General features: G+C 37.9%; 1 protein-coding gene across 1 annotated transcript in view; it reads left to right on the forward strand.

Annotated features, from left to right (window-relative positions):
• The first annotated feature begins 1,466 nt into the window (after positions 1–1,466).
• chrnb3a (cholinergic receptor nicotinic beta 3 subunit a) overlaps positions 1,467–25,257 on the forward strand; it is a 31,780-nt gene continuing 7,989 nt past the window's right edge. The window contains exons 1-2 of the mRNA XM_088921759.1: positions 1,467–1,755; positions 20,967–21,118. Of these exons, the coding sequence (XP_088777885.1) occupies positions 1,701–1,755; positions 20,967–21,118 (207 nt within the window). The 5' untranslated portion in view covers positions 1,467–1,700. The remainder of the gene's footprint in view (positions 1,756–20,966; positions 21,119–25,257) is intronic.

Below are 25,257 nucleotides of genomic sequence, written 5' to 3' on the forward strand. Positions count from 1 at the left end.
TAAAATCACAGGCAGCAGGGGAAATACATGTGTTTGGACTGGTAAATTATGAAAAAAAAACATGGTACTGTACAAACGAGAGCTGAATGATCAAATTGGGGTGTTGTAAATAGTGGCGTACAGCACGGATCTGTACTGGAACTTTGGCTTTTCCTTATTCACATCCATGATATAAGCTTTTGATTTAGTCAACATATACTGTAAATGCATGTGATCTGCAGACACATTCCAGGTTGAACATTGCAGTTGTAAAAGCAGAGAAGAACAGCTGAGTTACGAACATGGTGTAGCTTGTTAAAGACATGCTTTGATGCACCCTCACATAACCTAATGCATTCCAAGAATCAAGCCTGAAAATGACAAAAGCATGTTCTTGTTAAAAGTTTAAACTAAGTTAATCACCATATAATGGTATTCAGCTCTGCAATGTGGAGATATACTTATGGCATTTACTATTCAAGTATTTTTAAACCCTTAATGTACAGTACGTGAATGTGTTACCTTAAATTTAAGCTTGGAGATCTCCCATACATGTGAGGAATTGAAGACCAGCACATTTGTCAGAAGAAATTGGAATTTGGTGCAATAGGCTGTTCACACTCCATTGAAGTCAATGGTCTGACAGCTTGACCTATATTTATTGAGTAGCCTAGCAGTTCACCCACATCAGTTCAGGAAACATTATTAATAGATTTTAGAAGTTAAACATGCTGTATTTTCTTGCATGATTAAAAGGGAAAGAATAAACATCAACTTACATTCTATTACCTGTAAACACATCACACTGGCTGACGTGAACCTTATCTTGAATACAGTGTTGAAGACATGTATTCTGTTGCATTCTGTTACACAGATTCTATTTTGTGTATTACCCATTTTGCTCAATACACTGATAGAGGCTCATTAGGTCAGATCACACTGGTATCCATTTGTACAGGTACTGTAGGTGGACTGCACCAAATGGAGCAAATACCCCTGCTTTAATGTACAACAGGAATACCTGCAACAGGGACTTGAACCCACGTCCTTCTTTGTATAGAACTCTAAAGACTACTCATATTCTCCTGTCAAGTCCTCTTCATAAAACAAGCCAAGAAATAAATAATTACTTTGCCTAGTTATTGCATCAGTTAACCAGAACTACTGAAATACAGCAATTTTCCAAAACGAATACAGGTACAGTACATGAAAAGACTTATAAAAGCATCCTAAAGTAATATCCAGACAGCGCGTACAGTATCTTCTAATTTGTTTTTTCTACGCCTATGACTGTACAGTAAGTCGGCATACACAGGAATACTGCACAAACCTCGTGTATTTTTTGTTTTCCACCGAGCTTTAATCGTCTCCGTGTTTGTACCAATTCTGTCCATCTGGCTGCGTTTCAGTGCTGGAGGTTATGCCCCGTCCCAGCTCTCATTGGTCGAATGAAAATTTCCCCCCACCCGGCTCCTCAATGGCACTGAGGAATCTCATTGCGGCTCCAGCTCGGGCGGATCGAGAAAGCCAATGGGAAATCGATCAAGGGCTCATTAGAAACAGAAGCAAAGTTTTCACTGGATTAAAAGCCTTTAACTAGTATTTGTTATGAAGTACATTGAAAATGCTTGCCGTGGCAGCTAATGTTCACCCTCTGGCGATTTTAGTTTAGCTATTGCCATGTAACGACACTGTACATAAACCTGCAGGAAGAAGGTGCGATGAAGTTAATGGTAGCTCTGCTGTGCGCAGCTCTTACTGTAGCTGCCGTTTCAGGTGAGTGTTTAAAGTGACTTTTTTTTCCAGTGGTTTGTAGCTGAATGAAACTGTATGCCTTGCTCTTTGGAGAAGCCGTTATTGGTTACCGAAGATCGCAGTTCTCAAGCGCACAAGTCACATTGAATTTAATAGCTAAATTCTGTCAAAACTTAGTTCCGCAAAGGCTTTTAATGGGGAATAATAGAGGGTAATAGCGGACGTTTAAGTAACTCCTTTTAACACTGGCGTTACATATTGGTACCTCAGTACTGTTGTTACTATTATTAATAATATTATTGCATGAAAATATTGTGCTGTTAAATACTGTAGTAGCTAACGAATATAACGGTTAGTGTACAGTAACTATACGGGGTACAATTCTCCGCATCTTCGTGAAAAACGCTTGTCAGTCGTTTTCTTTGGCTACACAAAGCTAAAATTACTACTGCTAGTTATAATGGGTACAATCGAAACAAACAAGAATAATAAAAATGTGTATATTATTGCAGATTTCTAGCGCCACCTCCTGGGTTATACTGTTACGGGCACGTTGCTGCTTCTCCTTTGCACAAAAATAATATTTATATTCGGATTGTTTATGATCAGAAACGTAGTTTCGACTACACACGAACATATATTTTGATGTTTACTTTAAAATTAATGGGGGACGCTTATCTCGTCACTGATCAAAACATCCAGACTAACATAATGGATAAAACGGCCTTAAGGAGATCTTCTAATTGTGTTTTATGGGGTAGAGAACTTCAGTCGTGATCATCTGCGTATTGACCAAGATGAAAAGTTTTCTTTCAGCGTCGGCGTCAGTTTTATGGAAACGACTAGTTTGCTGTATTGAATGAAGAATATGGGGCTATTGACACGGTTGTCTTTTTGCTCGTCGAGAACATTGGAAAAGTCTGCAATTAACTAAACATAATGTTCAAGGGTTATAATAACTCATATCGCGCTTTAATTAACCTTAGCCCCGTGAAGAGGCTTTAAAATCAGAGCACTTAAAACTGACCTTTTGTGAACCCTTTGCTTATCGTACTGCTGTCATGACATGCTGAGCTCCAGCAACGCAGTAAAGCCAAAACGGGCTGGAGATCAATATTTCCTTTCTGTAAGGCTTGAGGAGTTCAATACCTACATCCGTTTGAGAATAGTAAAATATAATGTACATCTTACATTACGATATTGAATTCGGGTTTGCAAAAAAAATAACTCATATGAGTGATACATTTGAATATGTCAACTACAGTATAATGATACAAGCGAAGTGTTTTTTGTAGTCTATTAAAAGTGATGTATGTTTCGACGGAATGTAATTTGTTTGAAAAGCATGGATACAAAACAGTTTGTTTCACAGGTTTCAGAGGTTTTGTCACAAATACAAATATAAAAACATGGAAAATTGTGACACTATATACTAGACTATTTCCACTGTCATTTTCCCTCTGATCTGAGTAATTGCTCATGGAATAGGTACTGCCAGAAGACAGACACAGGCTAACATAAGGAGATCATTATAGTGAAGGTTGCAATTGAGTCGCACCATACACACATATGGAAATATACTTTTCACTTGAGTTAATACCATTCATGGACAAAGTATTCACACAGCCCATTACGTTTGAGAAAAGTTGACCAAAATTATTATATTCTTTCCAGGGGTAAGAATGATCATGACTGACAAACTCAAAACTGAAGAAGAGCTGCGAGAATTTGTATTAATGAATCTGTGTTCTGTGGGAACAGAAATAAACTGTTTATCATCTTAAGACAGCAGTTAATGAGTGAGATTACTATAGTGATAGGTTACTTTTATATGATTATTTTCATAACTAATTTTTCATCATTTATTTGTCCTAATCAAATGTAACTTTAGTTAAAGTAACTTTAACTTGATATTTGCGATAACTGGACAACACAGTCATATCAATACTGTGATTTTGAGCTCCTTTTTATAAACTTAATCCAAATTGTCTCATGCTGCTCTTTTGCTTTGGACACCTCGCTTTGGCAACAATTAAAATGTTGTTCTTATATTAAAGAGGTCAAGTGTCCTGCTCTTTAGTCCTTTTTCTACAAGGAAATTCTCTTGTTGACTTTGAACTGTATTTGTATACATATTTACATATTGGCTTGATGTAGGAAAGAATATGCCAGATCTTGGAGAAAAACATTTTTTTAAAGTGACTCTTTAGAGGTGTTGCCTGAGGTAACGTTAACTGTAAAAAGCATCCCGTTATTCTCCACAATCAATATCAGGCCTTTGATATAAAAAGCTTAAGTTTTGTTTTTGAGAAAGGTGATTTATCATGCGGTAATCATAATTCTTGTAGACCATTAGCCCTGGCTGATGACTAAAGGACACCCTACTGTACATCAATGGCAAGTCATCACGTCTTTGCTTTAGCCTGGTGAACCCATTAAACAGAAGAGGGCTATTCTTGATCAATCTAGATGGAAGCACTCGCTTTAAAATCACGTCCTGGGACTCCCTCATACAAGTTGTGAGATATGGCCTACAAGCCTGCAAAAATTTGCTGATTTTATTCACACTAAATGGATTGTAGCATTCCATAAGGAGACATATGACTCCATGGTGTGCTCTCACCATTCATTCATTGCTCTTGTGCATGACTCATAATAAATAGACTCAGAATAAACATTTGAAAGTACAGTATGTGCATTCTTGCTTTGGCCCTGTTCAACATCTATATAAATGACATGCCACAACAAGCCTCACAACAAGCCCCTGTGTTGATGTCAGTGCTCCTAGGATAATGTACAGTAGCAACCACAGGTCAGCTGGAGTCCAACGTACAGCTGACCTGGACGTTCTCACTGACTTATCTACCAAATGATAGCAGGTCCTGACTCTTAAAACAAGATGAAAAATGGTCATTCCCCACCATCTTAACAATATGGCAGTGGGTGCACGTTCTGTGATGAAAAGGTACGACATGTGAAGAACATAAATTATGTGCTTGTAGGTGCATCTTGAATTGGCCAGAAGTATCAACATCATGGTCTTGGACCAGATGTTCAGTGGCACGTTAAAAGTAAAAAATGTCAAAACCCATTAACCAACCCCAAACACATGAATTCCAGCAATCTCATATTGCTCTACAAAATACTCGATAGGACAGCCAAACATCTTTGTACTTGTACTCTACAATCTTACTTCCCCTACCTGTCCATTAGTTGTGGAACTTCCCACCAAACCAGTGAGCGAAGTTCCCTAAACCTGCCATCCAGGAAATACAGTAACTCATGGAGCCCTTCAGCACTGAAAGTCAGCTAGGAAGATACCTAGTATCTCCAGCACATGCCTCATTTTTGAACCCACACAAGAAACCGCTGGCTCCATCTCCCATACAGACAACAGACTACCCTCAGGCCTGACTTCATACCAGTCAGGGATGATGTGCCAGGCTGCTTCATTGGTTATACTGTACATGAGGGTGAAACCCTACTGTGAGTGTGGAAAGATACAGATAATGAGTCATATAAACACTGAATGGCCTTTTCATTTTCTTTAAAGCATGTGTTTTTGGTAATCCATAAAATTACAGTGAACAACCTATGGCATATATCTTGTCTTTAGCTTTCACTACAGTTAATATATTAATGGTGAATTTAAACCACAATTAAGCACAAACAAAATAAAAAAAACTTTACCCCTGTCAACCCAACATTCCATTTTAATGCTGACAGCTCAAATGATTAAGTGAGGTTTTTATCAACTTCATTCTTTGAGTCTCTAATAAATTTGGCTGGGTAGTTCCACATATTAGGTGCTGCACCTGAGAAGGCTTTATTGCCCAATCTGTGGAGTCTGGACTTCAGTTGAGCAAAAAGACCTGAACAGGCAAATTTGTATTAAGAGATAAACTGTATTCAAGCAATAGGTCATTCAGAGCCTCATACAGTACTTGTCCTTGAGAAAGAAAACCTTAAAGTTCACTCCATATTTCACAGAGAGCCAGGGCAAATTAAAGTTAATTAGGCATGAACTTTGGAGAGTGCAGTGCATTTCTTGATAATTTCCCATGCAGTCCAGTAGTCTTAAACTGAAGGAGAGGAATATTGGCCAAGATCCAGATGTGGTTGGCTTATCGTTAATTTATAGTATTCTTTTATAGAGTAGACTTTTTTGTATGAAAATGGACAAATGTTTGTGAATTTAAATAACTGTACCTTTATATGCAGCAAAGATTTAAACTGATATTGTGAAGCTCTCTTGTACTGTGATGTCTGGCTAACACTAAATATGGAGGCTGCTGTATTCAAGACTTGGACTAATTAAAAGTTCAAGTGTGCAGGAAATTCTGAAATTATTCACTGTTCTTTGCTTAGTCTTCTGTGGGTTGTACAAGTCAGTTTCTTCTAAATAGCTAATTAATATGATGAATCACCCCCCAGGATTTTTTTTATTCCATGGTTATAATATAATGTATATCTTTATTGTTTTTATAAAGTTCATTTTTATTTAAAGAGAAAAGACAAAAGGGATTGGGGGTTGGAACATAATATTTCTGAGAGATAAAGGCATACTGTATGAAATCCTGCTTACTAAGCTTCTCTCCTAATCCTTCTTTCAACCACAGTACTTCTAAGAGAAAGAAAGAGAGGTATCTGGGTCTGAGGTAGCTGAAATGAATGTTTATATAGGAAATAATTAACTACCAAATTAGGGATTGTACATTGTTAATTATTTAAAGTTGTAAATTAAACAGGTAGACTATTTAATCTCCAAATTGATAGAATGCTACTTAATGTACAGTAATAGTTTACATTCTGATTAGCACATCTGCACTCTTAATCCTTTCTGCAGTATTTCCTAAATTCATGGACTGGGTAAGAAGAATTCTTCCAATTCCTTTACACTTTGTAGAAACAGAATGACCTTGATTGCAGATCACAGCTGTCAGTGAGTGCATTTCACATTGAAAAGTGTTTAGTGCAAGGTGGTAAATCAATATTAACTAGATGCTGCTTCATTTAACTCGTCGATGGATCTCTACCATGGAAGAAATCTGAATGGTACTACAGAATGCAGAGTGCCTACAGATTTTCTGGCTGTTGATCATTTCAAAAGAAAATGTATTCTGGAAAAACACCAAGAGATTAGATCATTTGTTCTTTAATTTTGAGGATGACTCTTGTAAGATGCAGTCCCATGAGCTGAGACCCAGCACAGTAGAAAGCACAGTAGCGATTCCTTGGATATACACGTTTGATACCATGTTACGTTTTGTAAGATATTTATATATTTTTAATTTAATTCAAGTAGCTTGGAGAAATAAATAAAAATGAACAAGATCATTTGGTATTTGTATCAGAAAAAATGGCAACATTTCCGTGGGTCTGTTAGTGTATCCATGTCTGTAGCCTCTTTCTGCACATTACTTTTCTTTTTGTGCAAAGATTTGGCCTGCGTTAATTGCCAGAATTTCTGAACTCTGAAGAACTGTACAATCAGTTTTTGAGCATGCCAAACTGTGTTTTTTGTTGGTCCAGGAATAGGCCTGCCTAGCTCAGAGAATCTGAACCGCTTCCCTCCGTTTTTCCCAGACATGTGCAAAATGCTATTTGTTGCTCCTGGTAAATAGAATATAGTTTTTTTATATCATGGCAGGCTTGTGACAGTGACAATTTCACTACATTTCTAATTATAAGATCTTATACACACGTACAAAGGTTTTAACATCGTCATATGTTTCAGATTTTTCTCTTCGCAAGAGGTTTTCCTTAGTTTGGTTTATGTGCGCCTTTGTCATTGATCTCTGTTTAATAAATTTTGCCTTTGACATTCGTATTGGATCTCTGAGGCTAAGGAAGGCAGGTCAGTGCTTGGATGGGAGACCTCTAATGAAAACTGATTTGCTGCTGTAAGTGGTGTTGGATGACCAATGGGTGGCACTAGACCAGTGTCTGATTATAGTGACCAAGTACAATGTGATGAAGGGGTGCCATCCTTTGGATGAGATGTTGAACTATAATCATGGCTGCTTGATCATTACAAATTCTGTGACACCGTTTGTAATAGCAGGGGCACTTAACTCAGTGTCTGGGCTAAATTCTACTGGGATTGCAATCAAACCAACCTAAAGTTTTCCCAAAGTAAATTGAAATGAATTAATTTCTTAGTAGAGCCGGCACAGTGGTACAGTGGTTCGCATTGCTGCCTTGCAGCACTGGGGCTCTGGGTGTAATTCCTGGTGTGTTTTCTGTGTGGAGTTTGAATGTTCTTGCTGCATTCGTGTGGATTTCCTTTGGGTTCTCCGTTTTGTTCTCCCCACAGTCCGACCACATACTTGTGGGTTAATTGGCGTTTGGAGAAACTGGCCCTGGTGTGACTGTGTTTCTGTGCCTATGTGTGCCCTGTGGTGGACTGTGGTGGACTGGTATCCTGTCTAGGGTGTGTCCCTCCTTGCACCCGTTGTTGCTCTGGCTCCCCTACAACCCTGTATCAGATAAAAAGGTTAGAAAAAGGATGGCTGGATAGAATTTCTTATTTCTCCATTTCATCTGCTGAGTAGTGGAGTTGATGGCCCATAATGGCTGCTATGTGTCGTTCAGGTGGGTGCAATACTTCAGCAATGAATGAGTGCTTTGGGATCCTTTAGGACAACAAATGTCACCATATACTGTACACATAAGGAATTAACTGTATTATAATTCTCAAGAAATGTGTCGCAGTGGGAACAGTCAGAATGTTTTCTTCTTTCTTTTTTCCTGAGATGACTTTGTCAGAAGGTTACTTCTATTTTTGGTTTCTGTGTTGACTGTTTCCAATGCACACCGGCTATCCTTTCTTCGATCATTACTGCAGCCTTATCTCGAATTTCATGTGATGCTGACTCTTTTTTTAAGCACTTATGTGACCTTCTGTTCAGAAGAAATGAATTAACAGTTTTGTCTTTCTGATTCCCTCTTTAGCATTTCCAAGCCATTATTAAATTACCTTCCAATGTTAAGTCTGTAATACCAACAAACATACTGTACTCACTCTTTAAACATTACCATCTCACGGTACCTGTTATTCATTCTTATTCTGCTCAGGCAATATACGTCTCAACATAGGCCCTCAGAGTAGGAATGTCACATTACTTGCACCTCATTGTCTTATGATTTTTGTAAATATCCAGATTTACTTCATGCTTTGTTTATTTCTTCTCCTACAGTATATGTTTTCTAGACATGCTTAATAAAATCTGTTTCTTATAATGATGTGTGCCCAAATGGGCACAGTCTATTTCGTGTGGACAGAGCATATTTACCATACTCTCTTGCTGTCTAAACCAATTATGAAACTACTTGATTTACTCATAATCAAAACAATTTAGTTATATCAAAAATAAGTCTGACTGTTGTTGTAACCTATAGTATAGACCAGACTTCTTCTGCAGTCCTCTTAACTATTTAGTGAACTTATTGCTCCTTATGTGAGCTCCTAGTTTATTTGACTTGAGATTTACATTTGGATATGTTACAGCCTAATGACATCTTAAAAACAAATCTTCTTTTAAAGAATTATAATTGAGTGTACTAGAATCTACTTTTCTTGAAATACACTTAAACACATCTAAGCAGACCAGTCACCTGTATTCCGCAAGGTTTTTAGTGATCATTGTTTCATACAATGTGTTAGAAATGGCTTCAACGACAACCTTCCTCCTCTGATTTTTTTCTTTTTTTCAATTTTAATGAAAATATTTTTTTTTATGTGATCTATGGCAGAATTTCTCTCAATCCATAAGCAAAAGCCGCTCTGATCTTTTTTTCGTGAGTGTCTTACCAATATTGTCAGCAAGGGTGTACCAGTAATGAGGTGCAGGAATCTCAATATTAAATTAAGAGGTTAAAACCTACAATATCCCAAGTAATCTCCAAGTTGTCCATTTTAATTAAGCAAAATATCTACAATACCAAGGCGAAAGCTAAGACCTCCAAGTAGCCCATTGATTAGCTTTCCTTCAGAAAAATAGAAAATAAATGCATGACAGCCATTAACATTTCCAAAATGAGGTTTTACAATGATTAATTCTCCAACATTCTCACCTCTTAATACTAAGAAATCTTGGATATTGGCTAAACGTTTAACAAATTTGCTCATTTAATCAGTTTTAATTCCTTGCAGAGATACTGTTGGGCTAAAATAATTCATTCAATATCCATTAAAGGCACAGCATGATAATACAATTATAACTACGCCTAAACACACACATGACATGCAAATATGTCACTGTATAAAATAGTTACTGTATATACAAAATACAGTTTCTTGACAGTGCTCTTTTATCTACCCTTGACACCTTTGCTCCTTTAAAAACTCGAACCATCTCCTTCTCTCGCCCTGCCATCTGGTACAACGACCATCTGCGATCTATGAAGGCAGCCTCCCGCAAACTTGAGCGTAGGTGGCGTCTTTCTGGCCTAAATGTACATTATCAGGCTTGGAGAGATTACTTGTCTGAATATAAGGTTACAATAGAGTCTGCTAGATCCACCTACATTTCTCACATCATTGAAAATCACCATAACAACCCCAAACATCTTTTCTCCACCATCAATAGCTTACTAAAGCTAAACTGCCCCACCACATCACCTGCCTCATCACAACTTTGCAACACATTCTTAGATTTCTTTAGCTCCAAGATCGACAACATCCGGCATCACATTCTCTCCACTACGCATATAAGTTCCATCTTCCTCCTTATCCAACTTTTCTGGTTCCCTTCTCTCCAGCTTCTCTCTTCTTGACTCAGCATCCCTCAATAAACTAGTCATACATGAAACCCACCACATCTATTTTAGATCCCATTCCCACCACTTTATTTCAGTCCTGTTTCTCTTTTCTCTGTCCCATTGTCCTCAATATTATAAATGAATCCTTGAACACTGGTGTTGTACCAATGGTCCTCAAAACTGCTGCCATTACCCCCGTGCCAAAAAAGCCTAACATGGCTCTCGACAATTTTAACAATTTAATCCCTATCTCCAATTTACCCTTTCTTGCAAACATTCTAGAACGTGCTGTAACATTCCAGTTACAAAACCACCTCATGACAAATAACCTTTTTGGACCCCTACAATCTGACTTCCGTCACAGCACAGAAACTGCCCTGATCAAAGTCACTAACGATCTTCTAATAGCTTCTGATTCTGGTTCTCTTTCTATACTCATCCTTCTTGATCTCAGTGCTGCTTTTGACACTGTTGACCATGACATCTTACTTTCTCGTCTTGAGACTGTGTTTGGAGTTTCTGACACTGCTCTCAAATGGTTCAAGTCTTACCTCACTGATCGCTGTCACTTTGTCTCTCTTAATGGGTATCGCTCTGAAATTGGTCTTGTTAAGTCTGGTGTTCCTCAGGGCTCAATACTGGGCCCCTTGCTCTTCAGCATTTACATGTTTCCACTTGGTCAGCTTTTAAGCTATCATTTCTACACTGATGATACTCAAATATACATCCATACCAAACCTGACACTGATGTGGCTGTCTCTATTCTATCTAATTGCATCTCTGACATAAAAACTATAATAAAGAATCCAGTTCACTGTTTAAATTAACTGGGCAGAATCCGATTCTTTCACAGCACAAGCTTCTTATGAAGATTATGGTCGGTCTTCCTTTTCTTGAGTCTCTTGTCTCTTCCTGTAATTATGCTATGGTTTATTTCAGACTTTCAGAATAAGGTAAGTTTAGTGAGATCTACAGATGAGGTTAACCTGCAGAACTCAGCTGTCCCATCCAACCATAAGAGCAGGTGCACATTGTTGCTGCCAGTTCGGAAACACCACTGAGTAAATCTTTTTCTGCATAAACCTTACTCATATGTGCTATGCAGGAGAAGGCAATAATTGGAAGGATTATGAAACATTAAAAAGAAGGCTATTCTGCAGATTTGTATTTATCACCCCTGTGCAGTGTAATGCCCAATGTCTTCATTCTTACGTGACAAATCCACTTAAACTTCAAGACACAAGCTTTAACATTTGCTATTGAATTCTAGTCACATACTGTAATAGGAACTGGGACAATTTCATGTTTTAAGTAAAAGGTCTTCATGCAAAAGAATCGAGCTGATTTTAAAATGATGATGAAGGGATGATGCTACTGTACATCAAATTATAAATGAAGGGGGTCTGAAATTCTCAACACCTTTATTCAGGATAATTGCTTGATCACATCCCTCTATTTCTTGCTCGTTGCCTCTCCAAGGGAGCACATGCACATCTGCTGTTCTGAAAGGGTAGTATCTTTTGGGAAATCTATGGTCCCTGCAAAATGCCTTCTCAGGGATATTGCATTTCACATGAGTTTCTTTCACTTGTAAAAGATCCAGACAAACAATTCAAAGATGCTAAAGGTGTCAACACCACAATGACACATTGCCATTTGGGAATGTCATGAAAAGTCTTGTTTGTAAATCCCTGACTCTTCAGGCTGAGCTACTTTTATTAATCCTCACATATATCTCTGCACATTAGCAGAGCATGACTCAAGATACTGCACTGTCCTCTCCTATAGCAGAATATGACTCAAGATACTACACTGTCCTCTCCTGTCAGCTCCTGTTAAACTCAAAGATTTTTCGGGGCTGAATCTTTTCTAAGAAGATGTACAGTACATTGTTTTAATTTGTTTTTGTAAATCCTTAACTCTCCTTTACGTTAACAGTTATTCTAAGATATTGTGAATGTTAGCAGCTTTATCAGGTCTTACACAGAAAAGTTAAAATAGAGAGCTATTTGAGTTTATGTGAATGTGGCACTGATTTGAACAGATTCTTTATCACTAGTTAGTGTGACAAGAATTACCAAGGGAAATCCCACAATTGGTGCTATCTGGGATAAATGGGTTCACAATCCATAAGTGGTCTCCTCCCCTCCCTGCGCAGTGACCCCTGTGGTTTGCAGTTTTAGAATTGAGAACTGAACCGGAGTGCCTTGCCTTAGTTCTGCTGCTTGCACTGTCAGCTTGTTTGCTGTGGAGAACCAAGTGCTCTGTCTGGCATTAATCATTGTGTCTAAAGCCTGTTTTGCTTTTCAGGACAGTTACTTTCTCCAGACACCTTTTGCCTATCCATTTTCTAACCGCTTCACCCAATTCAGGGTTGGGGGGGGGGGGGCTTTACCTATCCCAACAGGCAAAGGGTGTAAGGTGGGATACACCCTGTGCCAGTCCATCAGAGGGCACACACAGTCACAGGCATGCACTCACACACATGCTAGGGCCATTTTTCCCCAAGACCCAGTTAACCTAACAGTAGGTATGTGGAAGGATACCAGACCACCCAGCGAAACCCCACATGAAAATGGAGAACACGCAGAGAGCACCCCAAGTCTGCGAGGCAGTTCAGCATGTTCGTTTGAACTGGCGTTATTCCGTTTTACAGAAGGAGTGCTGTCACAAACTTAACACTGCCCTTAAAGCAGAGTTCAAGCTATTACTGATACTGCTCGAGCCCCTCTAATCTCACACGACAGTTGCTATTTGCCAGCAAGACCTCTGGTGTACCCATGCCAGTGGATGAGTGGATATTCATTGAGAGCTGCAGAATCAGAACAAATTAATCTCTGCACAGACTCTGCTAAAGCAGCACCAACACAACATCCAGAGGATCAGCCATGATGATTTCAAATCTCTGCCCACCTTCATGGTTCTTCAAACTCAATTTCTTTGTGGCTGCTTAATAACGGAAAGCTATTTGTTTTATGAGCCGGGTGTGATGAAAATATGGTAATAACAGTGATTTATCATGTCATGTGAAGCACTTTTCACAGGAGTACATTCCTTGAAAGTGATGTCACATCAGGGCTCCTTTAGGACACTTCACTCAAAGCAGATCTGAAAACTGATTAAGCCCGAGTCCAGCTGTCATTGAATGATGTCGTATAATTTACGTGTCCATTCATGTTATAACCTGTGAAGGCCAGTGGACCATTAATAGGGTTAAACAGTGCTGATGTCAGACATATCCACAGTAGAAATGACATTCTAAAATAGTTGTTCGCACATTGTAGTAACTCTGTTTTTTGAAAATGTAAAACATAAGACAATAATTTCAGGACCAATGAATATGAGGAGGAGGGTGTGGTGAGGTAAATATATTGCACTTTATTCCATTTGTTCTGGAAAACCTTTGCTAATAAAGAAAATAGATGTACAATATTCGATTACTACACTTACTAAAAGGTTGAGGGTATTCTAGTGCAGCCTCGGCACTTTTTCTTAAATAACGTAAGATATCCCAGCTTTCTACTTTCCACCTACATTTTCTGTTATGCTCATTTGCCTTATTTAAATTTACCACTTAAGCAGAGCACAATGATTTTTGGATAATATTGGGAAAGTCAAGGCCAGCTTCCCGAGGTCCAAGTTTAATATCATGGAAAACACCAACGACCATTGTGGTTTTATAGCCTCCATTTAATGCATTCAAAAATGTAAGTCACAGTGTTTCTCACTGATGATGGAAATAAATACAAAACCAAGCTCTATAATTACAGGTCGTATCCCTATTCCTTTTCATCTTCATAGGAAATGTGATCTCCGATTTGGAAGTAGCTTATCTGTCAGCTCACACAAATCACAGGGTAAAGTTAAAAAAAACTGATTTGACTTGTCTATATGCATTTCATCTCTGTTTATGCTTAATATTTTCTCAAGAATAGACTTGGACTGTGGATTTACCAATGACCTGCTTGTTTGGTTAGGCTGGACTGCTATCACAGAGTCACCTTCTCTAAACTCCCTCAAATCCAGACTCAAAACCTTCTTCAGAAGAGGCTTTACTTAACTGGTTCCATTCTTCACCCCTCTGCTCCTACTATGCTTAGTACCACCATCCACAGTCTCCTCTGTGTATTGTAATTGTGTTTTATCTTGTGTATTCTTTTTACCTATTGTTGTCTTTCTATAAAGCAGTTTGAGAAGCCACCTTTAAAGGTTCTATATAAAATAGTTAATTATTATTTAACGAACTAATGAATTCCCTAAATCCCATCAACGTATTTTGTAAATTCTAGGCTGTTAGGTAGTATAGTAGCTTTCCCAAAAGCTGTCAAATAATTAATCTGTTTGCTTTTCTAATGTTTGTCCTTGCATGTTGCTCACATTCACACTTCTCAATACTTCAGATGTTGCTGTACTATACTTTTAAGAAAATTCACTCTATAGATACAATTTGTCTTTGTGTAGTTTTGAGATAATTGCAAAAAGTCTAGCCCCTAGTCTCTTGCAGCAGCCTGACTACTGTTTGTGTGATCATAACTTGCATATTTGTTACTTCTCAAGCTATCTTCCGAGCAGGAGTTGCTTAATCCCATTAGTCTCGTCAATTATTCCTCTTGTCAAATCCCACTAGTATGCTAAGCACGTGAGAGAGCCCTAACTCTTTGTGCTTCTCAATTGATCCCACTTGGATAAAGACACCTCTCTATACCTAACCCAAGTTCTTCTGACTCGGCAGCAGCCACTTAAACATTTTGTTTCCTGCTTAAATCTAAGCACAAGCTGATTCTCTCATCTCTGCCTACTCTGTTATGAGCTTGTTCGTTGTCATCAGAGGCGTGTTTAATTCCACAGGAACCTCTCCTAACCTTTCTTTCCCCTATTTGGAATTCTACTCATTCCGATTGTCTCACTCTCATTCAGCCCAGCTGTGGCCAATTACTCAGCCACCATTTTGGCTCACCCCGAACACATTATGACCTCGACTGAGCCAAGATGGAGCTGAATAAAGCAGCTTCTTCTCACTTCTTCACTATGTTATGCTTGTTAGACTTGGCCACTTACACAATCATAAATCAGACTTGGAGTCCACAGAATTGTGTGGCTTGTGCAGTAGTTAATTAGTGGTTACAAAAAAGTAGCATACTACTTAATTTTCACCTATTAAGGAGACAATGGCTGTAAATAAACTTTCAAAAAAATAAAAACAGCACCTTTAGGTTTTGTTCAAGATGATTGTTCAAATACATTCGCGATAGCCAAATGCAGTAATGAAAACTTGTCTGTTTTAGTGTTTTTATAGTTGAAAACAATCAAACTAAAAATACATTTTAGTATTGTTATATTGCTTTATTTTTCTTTAGTTTTAATGTAAAAATGCACTCCTACTGTACATAATCTATAAAGAATGGTTCCTTCAGTTTATGTAGGAATGCATTTTATTTTGTCTTTTGCAATAGACATCACTATTAGTTTTGTTTCAAAGCCATGAGTCAGATGTGATAATTCAATGTACAGTATGCTGTAGCAAAACAGCAGAACACACTACTGAGCATTGTGCAGAAAGAGTATTTCAGAATTATTTCAGCATTGTCAAAGGTTATTACATAAAAATAAGTGGTAATATAAAATATTATTCATATTATATTAAATATTGTATTTGTAAATTCTGCCGATAACCTTTCCTGAAATCACATCAATCACATCATCTGATTTCCATAGTGGGAGCTATTTTTCATTCTGTTATCTCTACACCACCCTGGTGAATATTTAATTTAGATGCTATCTATTCCTTGTGCTTGGAAGGGGTGAGACAAAGATGAAATTTATAGGAAGGTTATCTTATAAATCTGCTTATAGGCAACTGAGGTCATTCTTGCAGTGACACTGGAGAACAGATTTATAGCACTAGCTAGTCACCAGCAGCTTAGATTGGCCAGGACTGCAGACATCTACTCAGGGACAGTGAGAAATATATTTACTTGAGACTGTAAAATATCCTTCCCCCACCTAATTTAATCTGTGTATGGACAAAACTGAATATTTATGCAATTTTTTTAATATTGCAATCTACACAATCTTCCCCTCCAGTTTAGTGCATCGGGGGCCCTGTTAAATTCATGATTTAATTTAATTCAATGATAGAATAGTCTCATGCATATATTAAATGCACTTTGTATACCTGTCTCGATTTGTCCATTTTGTCCAGCTTCTTGCTGGAGGAACTCCAGCTTTCTGCAACATGCTAGTAAGGTAAGAGCCTACCTTGCTTGATGATATGTGGTAGGAAATATTAATGGGCATACAATTTGCAAAAGGATGGTCCTCAATGCGGACATCGTCACATGATCATGTGCAAATATTCATTGTTTTTACAATTTATCCTGTGCCGCTCATCAAAACCAGACACTACTTTCATTAATTATAACAAACAAGCTTGCAGACGCTCCTGCGCAGAGAGGGTTATATACAGTAGCAGCCAAGACAGATCATTGTGTAAGCAAGGGCCTCAGCTGTATTTTGTGCTGAGCATGGGAGTACGCTGGAGATTTGTTATCAAAGGCGAAAGGAATACTTGGGGACAAATGCTTTGTGTTAGCCAGAAGTGAGCTGAAGTGCAAGGGTAACACTGATCTTTAAAAGGCTCTTGGAATCAGTTGAAAGCCAGATGAATTGGTTATGCACACCGCAGTTTGAGTTTGAGCCAGTAAACCAACTGAGCTGGAAAGATGTCTTCACACTGCCCTCTAGCCACGTATAAACCAGCATGTCGACACAGAGGAGGACTGAAGTTTTGATGCGTGATTGCTCGATGCAATCGAAAAGGTTGGAAATATGTTTTCCTGCGATAGATTCTGTAAATAATTGTCTGTCATTTCATAATCTTCAAAAACACACTCTTTTACAATGTAATTGTACTTCCTCTTCCTTCAGGAACAGTTATAGAAGCTAACAGAATTCCTGCTCCATTTTCATTTTTCTGACATAAGAAGATGCTAGCTTATGAAACAGCTTGCCCCAGAAACATTAATATTTTATTATAGGCCTTCCCTGATCCTCTATGAATGGACATTTGGTCCTTCTAGTCTGTTTGGTTGACGATAGCTAGGATGTCATCCAGCTGTTTCTTAAAAGAACCCATGACAACAGCTTCAGCAGTATGTCTGGATACTCCTTCCATACTCCCACAATCCTTGGTATAAAAAAGTGCATCCTGTTCTCAATTTTAAGTGAACTCCTTGGGCTTCCATTTGTATTCTCTATTTTGTGTTTCGATGTGGATTCTGATACTAGGCAGGTATTCTGGGACAAATAAACCTGTATATTTTAGTCCACAAAAATGGTCCCTTCTTATGAGCCAAAGCACTGATTGAACTGACATTTCAATATGCGACATACTGTATACTTGCAGTGACATCGTGATATTTCATCAAATAACAAATCTTTTTAACTAACATTATTTTTACACTTGTAAAGGGTCCTACATACTGTACTGCTCCATAAACCAAACAAGTATGAATAATATTGAAACATTATGGTCTATCATACAAACTGCTCCAGTTCAGATCTTTAAAGTTTTAAAATGATCATGAAATACAAGTATAATTCCAGTACCAACAAGACAAATATACGGTATGTGAAAATAAGGATAATTCATAAATCCAAATGGCAACCAGTCCGCCATTTCTGTCAAGATGTGGCCTGTAACACTAACTCTTGCTGTTAAAAAATTGCTTGGCTGACTAAATCCAGTGTGTCATTCTAGTATTTACTGTATACTATTAACATTAGACTCACTGTTGTACCTGCATATTCCAGGATGGACACGTGGCTGCCATATTGTTCTCACACCTTAAACTGCCATGTGAACTGGTATACCGATTGAGTCGAATTTTGCCGGGTTTAAGGAAGAGCCACACTTTGGATTTGCCCCTCACAAGTTGCTGTGGTAATTTTGGTCATCAATTGCTTGGCAAATGTGGCCACTTAATGCAAACTGCTCCTGTTCAAGCGGTGTTTGACCTATTAACTTCAATGTTGATGCTGTACTGTAGGTGTCATTCCAATCATTGTCGTTCCTGTGTAAATTGCTATGACCTCCTGATTATCATTTTGTTCTCAAAATTCAAACTGGAAACCACTATGCTCATACACCCTGATGTGCTTCAGAATAGTACTCACTAAGAATGTGCCTCACATACTTTATACACAGACAGTATTATGGAAAAAATAGAAAAATGCATTCAGTAATGGTATTTGCTGATTGATATCAATCTTGGTGGTATCGTTCTAGTGACAATGCAATTACAACATGGCAAAATAGAGTTTTCCCGTTTTTTCCTTTTGTCACGACACATCCCGTACTACAAACCACTGCTGTGCAAAAACTGTTTCGTCAGATACTACCAAATTGGTATCACTGTAGAAAAATAAAAGAACATATGTCAAATAATAAACAGTTAACTGTGCAGTGCCTCAGAACTCAGTGCACCTTTGCACTATGCACTTTTCAATTAGACTACCATTTATTTTTGCTTACTAACATGTATTTATTCTTTTCTGCCACCTATATATTGTTCTGTTTTTTATGGACCATACATACTATCACTATTAGGTACAGTACCATTCCGTAATGTACTGTCTACATTGTGTGGTGTTGTCTGCTGTACAGTGTGCTGCATGTCCTGAGATATCGGCACAAACAAGAATTCCAATGTACATGTATATATGACAATCAACTCCTTTAGTCTGCTGTCGATGTGCAGTGTCTGCTACTGTAAATACCATTAACTGCTCTTCTTCAAAAACTGTTTGATCACTGATTTCCACATATGATACAGTACTGTAGGTATCTTTCTGGTTACCCCTAAATTTACTTTACTAGTTACGTTTACTAGTTTTAAAACCTCTTGTCTTCAATCACTTTCTGGTTTTTGTTATATTTATCATAAACTAGAAATATGAAATTCCAAAAACAAATCATAGTACTTGAAGATGGACTGAGGTCCTTTGTAGCAACATCACTGTCCTTTCGTGAAAAAGACATACTGTAGAATTCAGTGGCTATCAGGGGAGATCATTTTTGGAATCCTTTCATAAATATTTGTCTTTCTGAAAATACAATACGTCCCAAAGTACCTGTTCTTGTTCATGACTGGCTGTTTAATGAAAATGATCTAAAAAAAACAAAGAAAAATGCAGTTGTACCGTGTGTTGACTGCTATAGTCTGAAAAACACAAACTGTTTTTTCATATTTTTTTGCGGTTTACTATCTTTCAAACCCACCAGTGTGCTGATGAACTGAAAAGGCGGAAATCTTAACTTCAGCACAAGGCTAAATGACACTTCTAGTACAAAAACAATTTTATAAAATGCAATAAATCCCTTCCCCCCCCCCCCCCCAAAAAAAAATCCATGTGGAGTAACATGAGTGAGAATAATGTGATTTCAAAGGAACCACTGAGTTGCATTTAACACTGTTAGCTTGTGGCTTTTTCTGCCAGCCACTATTGGAGTCGTATTCTGTCTGATCAGTGATGGCTGCTGCCCTCCTCCAGTGTTAGAACGGCTTTCCTAGGCTCTTGCATCATTGCACTGTGTTATACATTCAGATGAGGATAATGGATTCCTCGTGTTACATAATGGTCTGAACTAAAATTAGAATCCTAGTCAGGTTTTATTCTTTTTCCAGCATATTCTAAAGAGTTCGTTCATCAGTTCATCCACCTTTACCCATGACAGTGAAGTATGTGATGCGGCTTTATTATTCCCACATGGCTGTTCTGTTACAGTAGCTTTGGTTGTCTAAAATGATTATATTAAGGTAACATATTCAGAGGCATCATGGCATTTTTAGAGTGATGAAAACAGCTGTCTGTTTTTTTTCTGCCCAGTCTGCTTTTTTTTTTTAAAAAAGCATTTTTTTAAAGGTTTCTCCCCTTGGAAATGGATTTGAATTTTCTTATATACTGTAATAATTGACCCAATATACAACAACTCACGGAATGACATCATGTCAAACAGCTACTGTAGGTTGTTTCAAGATCTGTCATGGATCTGCTGAATGTTTTTTTTTTTCCATGAAGTAGCCAAGGCTTGATCAGACGCTTTTAAGTAATCGCTGTAATAATAATCATATTCATCCTCACAGCTATGCTATTTTACATTCGTTCGCTGAAGCTGTTAATTGAATCATTGAAACAGTTAAATTGAACAGGCAAACTGCCTTTTTACAAAAAACACCTAATATATTTAATTAGTAAATTGGATAAAACAAAGGCTTTTACATACTGTAAATTAAGTCAAAGTTACAGTAGCTTCCCATGAATGTCACATATTGAGTCTATTAGCCTGGAATTGAACCCAGATCCTGCATTTGTCTCACAGTAAAACTAGCCATCGTGCTCCAATTATTTTTTGGCTCCTGAAGCTGTGTTAGGATAGCCTTGATTGACTTTTTATATATTTTCCACAGCTTTTGACGATTTTGTTTCTCTGGCGGAAATGGAGGACGCGCTCCTGAAAAATCTGTTTAGAGGTTATCAAAAGTGGGTAAGGCCTGTTCAGCACTCCAATGATACTTTAACAGTCAGGTTTGGACTGAAGATTTCTCAGCTTGTGGATGTGGTGAGTACAAATTCGCCAGCACATTTTTATAAGTGAAGAAATATGTCTTTTTTGTCCTGGTCTTCCCAGGACAATCCCAAGTAAATTACTGTTATCTAGAGATATTGTTAAGTGAAAACATGATTAAAATTGCTAAGAAAGCCTAAATAAAATGTAAATAATAATAATTTAAGGTTTGTAAATAGTACAAGTACAGTGTTAAGAAAGAAGGATGTTTCACAACACAAAACAAGTCATCTACAACTGTGATATCGTGCATTAGGTCAAGTGAAAATCACAGCATTGACTAGAGCAGAGACGATTTATTTATTTTTAAAGGTGAAGTCTTTGCACACCTACACAAACATGCGAGTGACTGATCAAACAGTCTCCAACATGCTTTGGTTTGCAAATTTGACAGTATATATCCATACAGCAAAATATTCAATATCAGTTTTCTCTTGCATGTTTCTATCACATATGTGTGGAAGGTCTTAGGTAACAGAAGACGACTGGAAAAATACAGTGTATGGGTGTCCTTATCTGTCGTGTCTCATGTGTTCTTATATAGTACATGAACCAACGATAGGATGCAGAGTCCAAGGATCTCATTTCAAATAAAATGTAGACATGTACAGAAAATCTGAAATATTGGTCTGGAGACCATGATACAAGGCAAACTACATCAAGTGAATGTGTGAATTATTTACCCAATACACTTCCCTTGGGTATTTTTCATCTAAGCAGCACCCCCCACCCCCACAACTCTGCTTCACAAGGGTATAAATGCCCTCATGATTAAATTATACTGGTTGATAATTCATTCCTGCACCACCACTTGGATGGTGTTGTTATTACTGAAGTTCCAACCTTGGGCAGCTTCTTTCATCAGGCAATCACCAGAACGCTTAACATGAGTGTAAGAGGGCGACTGGATCTGGAGTGTCAGCTAAGAGTTAAGCCACCCGGAGGGCGCAAATTCTTTGTTTTTAAACAATTTCTTCAAGGTTAAGCAAGTGATAAGTCCAGGTGTGGCAGCGTGTAACGAAGGAAAAGGGGCAGTACTACATGGTCACATGGTAAGTAAGGCCTGTAGACTGGGACAAACCTGGTTAAGGTTAAAACCAGGTTACAAACAACCTTAGCTGGTGCTACCCAGGTGCAGTAAGAGGGGGGTGCCATCTTTCTGATGAGACATTAAAAAGAAATCCTGAGTTCTTGGTCACTTAAGATCTCATGACAAAGTTCAGAAGACTGATGGTGTTATCCCCAGTGTTCTGAATAAATTCCAATCTGTGTAAATGTGGTCTAGCCTACCTAGGGTCTATACTGACTGTTATTGATTATTTCTCCTAACTTGGTTGTCATGATGACGTGTCATGTCATGTCATGTCAAGTGATGACAATGAAGAGTATTTGCTTGTACTTGTGCAAGAACATTGTCTTTTGCAGGACAGTGTCCAGTATTTGCAAGAACATTATTGTGATGTCATTGTCACAGGAATTAAACTGATAAAAAATGATCAAATGCCTTAAGATACAAAAACAAAAGAAAATATTGGATCATGTAGAGTTCTAGCTGACTTTGTTATAAGATGGACTATCAATTTCTCTGGTATGTTCACATCACAGGCTAATACTTTTAAAGTGCCTTCAGCTCTGCAGGTTATGTTTTTTGATTCATGCACTTTTCACTTCAGTTGCAGAAAAACAGTAAAGGAATGTTGTTGCAGTCACCCTGCTGTGGCAAGTCCCATAAAAGTTCTCCGCAAATTAAGAATTGTTGCCTTTTACAGTTGACTCTGCGCTTTAGTGCTTGTTTATATGGAAGAATCCTCTAACAGTATTAAATAATGATGTATGGCCCCAAAGGAGCAAAGTGCTTGGCAATCTGATCATATTTCATGTGTGCTTTCATTAAATATATGCATGTTGTGGCGAAACTCATTCATCTTGATTTGGCCAATGTCTTGAAGTACAGCAGAAGGTCGTACTGGCACAAATGTGTTCTCTGATTGCCTTTGCAGGTGACATCATTTTCATCCTCTGACAAAAAACAACACAGCAAAAAATCAGTGGGAAGACATACTGAAATTAAAGATGCTTAGTCACAGCAACCTGCAACTCAGCCTGCGTAGGGGCTAAGGTGTGACAACACCCTGGAGGGACACCAGTCCATCACAGGGCATGCATAAATACACAAAGGCAAATTAGATCGTGAATCTGGCCGGCATGTATTTGGAAGGTGAGAGTACAACAGACCTTCAAAGAACCCACAGAAACCCAGGGAGAATATGCAAACTCCACGGATAAGGCAACCCAGGCCAGGATGATGCCTTTTGTAGGTCCCAAAAGCTATGATGGGGCAGCACTGCTCACCATGCTGTTGTTTCTTCTAAAATCTCATCATACTGCTCACTGCACCTGACTTAGGTTTTAAATATGCAAACCAGACCTACAGATGACCATTAGTTACAATTCCAATTTTTATTCACAATTCACTGTAAGTAAATCAGAAACTGAAACATGTGTACTGCTAGTTCTCCCCAGAAAAACTCACTGTCTTATTTAATCAAAAACATTGAAAACAAACACATACTGTATGGTTCTAATGGTAAAAAATCCTGCAGTTTTACTCATAGGAGTTATCTACTTCATATTGAGAAGTATTAGTGGAACAAGGCATTTTGTACTGAACAATAAAAATAACACCTGCTTACGTTAAAAAACCAACACCAACAACCACATCAAAGTAGGGGCAGGGTTTCCACACTGCTTCACAAGTCTGAATTCCTCTGACTGCTTTTTGATGACCATCTTCAATGCACGTTATTTATATTTAATGTATTGTCTGGCTTCCTAATGGTTCCATTATGCGGTCTTTTTGTCCTGAAAGTGCACTTGGCTTCTGAAGATGTACTGTACTTGCCAGCTTTAGCACAACATTCACTTAAGACCAACCGTAAAGATCATGCTAAGCCTTTTAGCATATGGGCTTCTCTGGCCGTTTTGACGAGCACATTAAAAATACAGTTTCCTTCTTCCGTCATGAGAGCACGATGGAGTGCCCTGAAACAATTTATGTCTTCATAGTGACAGCCAAAAATCAAATAGCGGAAAAAAACTGGATCGGTTAATTTCACAAAATACATTTCTCCATAAATCAACCCTGGTGTGCTTTCCACTTCTGAACTATCTCCTTTATTACCAACACGACATCCCTTCAGTGGTTCTTTGTTTTTCATCCAATACTTTCATAAACCTGCCCAATGACGTTGAACTGTTTAAATTGCAAAGTTCACGGAAATGGTATCTGTTTACGTGTGCTTTCAGATGACACAATGATTGTTGTGACAGGAGAAGCTTGATGAGAGCAAAGCCAAAGGCTGTAAACATGGGGAAGCCACTTGGCTGGTTGCTAGATCAAAGGATCTCATCTAGCTCTTACGTTGAAAGAACCTAGAATATCAGCTTTGACAACATGTCGAGAATGTAAAGAAATTCCTCCTGTTTTCAAAATCTCTCTTTTATTGTTAAACTTCCTTGTCTTTTTGAATTTGTCATGACTTCAAACATTATTTTATTAAGGTGGGTAGCTGCGTCAGCATGCAGAGGCTACAAAAGAAACAAGAAATAGGTTTATTCCATGCTGAGAAAAAGACGAAAGAAAACACAACGTTTCGGCCGTGGAGCCTTCTTCGGGTGTCAACAGGTTTCAGCATGGAATAAACCTATTACTTATTATTTTATTAATAACAATAAAGTAATAAAGTAATAATGCGACCATCATATTCTGTGCCTCAAAAGAAACAGGTTATTCTGTTTGTGAATGTTTTTTGTGTGAAAAATACAGTATATGAATTTTCAATACCAATTAATTGGTTGTGGTTGGTATATTTGAAAATATATCAGTTTGATTAATTGATCATTCAATGAATGACCCTGATGGACTAAAGTGACTTTTATTGATGTCGGGGAACAAGTAAAGGATTATTCCGTGCTAAAAAGAGAAGAAAAGAAACACAATGTTTTGGCTGTGGAGGCTTCTTTGGGTTTTATTGATGTCTTAGCTCTAATAACATAATAGTAAACTATGTGAATGGGGCAAGGTAATGAAGTGATTAAACATGGCAAATGTCAGGCCTGCCAAAAATCAAGGA

The sequence above is a fragment of the Atractosteus spatula genome, chromosome 1, assembly GCF_055471065.1.
Source record: "Atractosteus spatula isolate fAtrSpa1 chromosome 1, fAtrSpa1.hap1, whole genome shotgun sequence".
NCBI classification, from domain to species: domain Eukaryota; kingdom Metazoa; phylum Chordata; class Actinopteri; order Semionotiformes; family Lepisosteidae; genus Atractosteus; species Atractosteus spatula.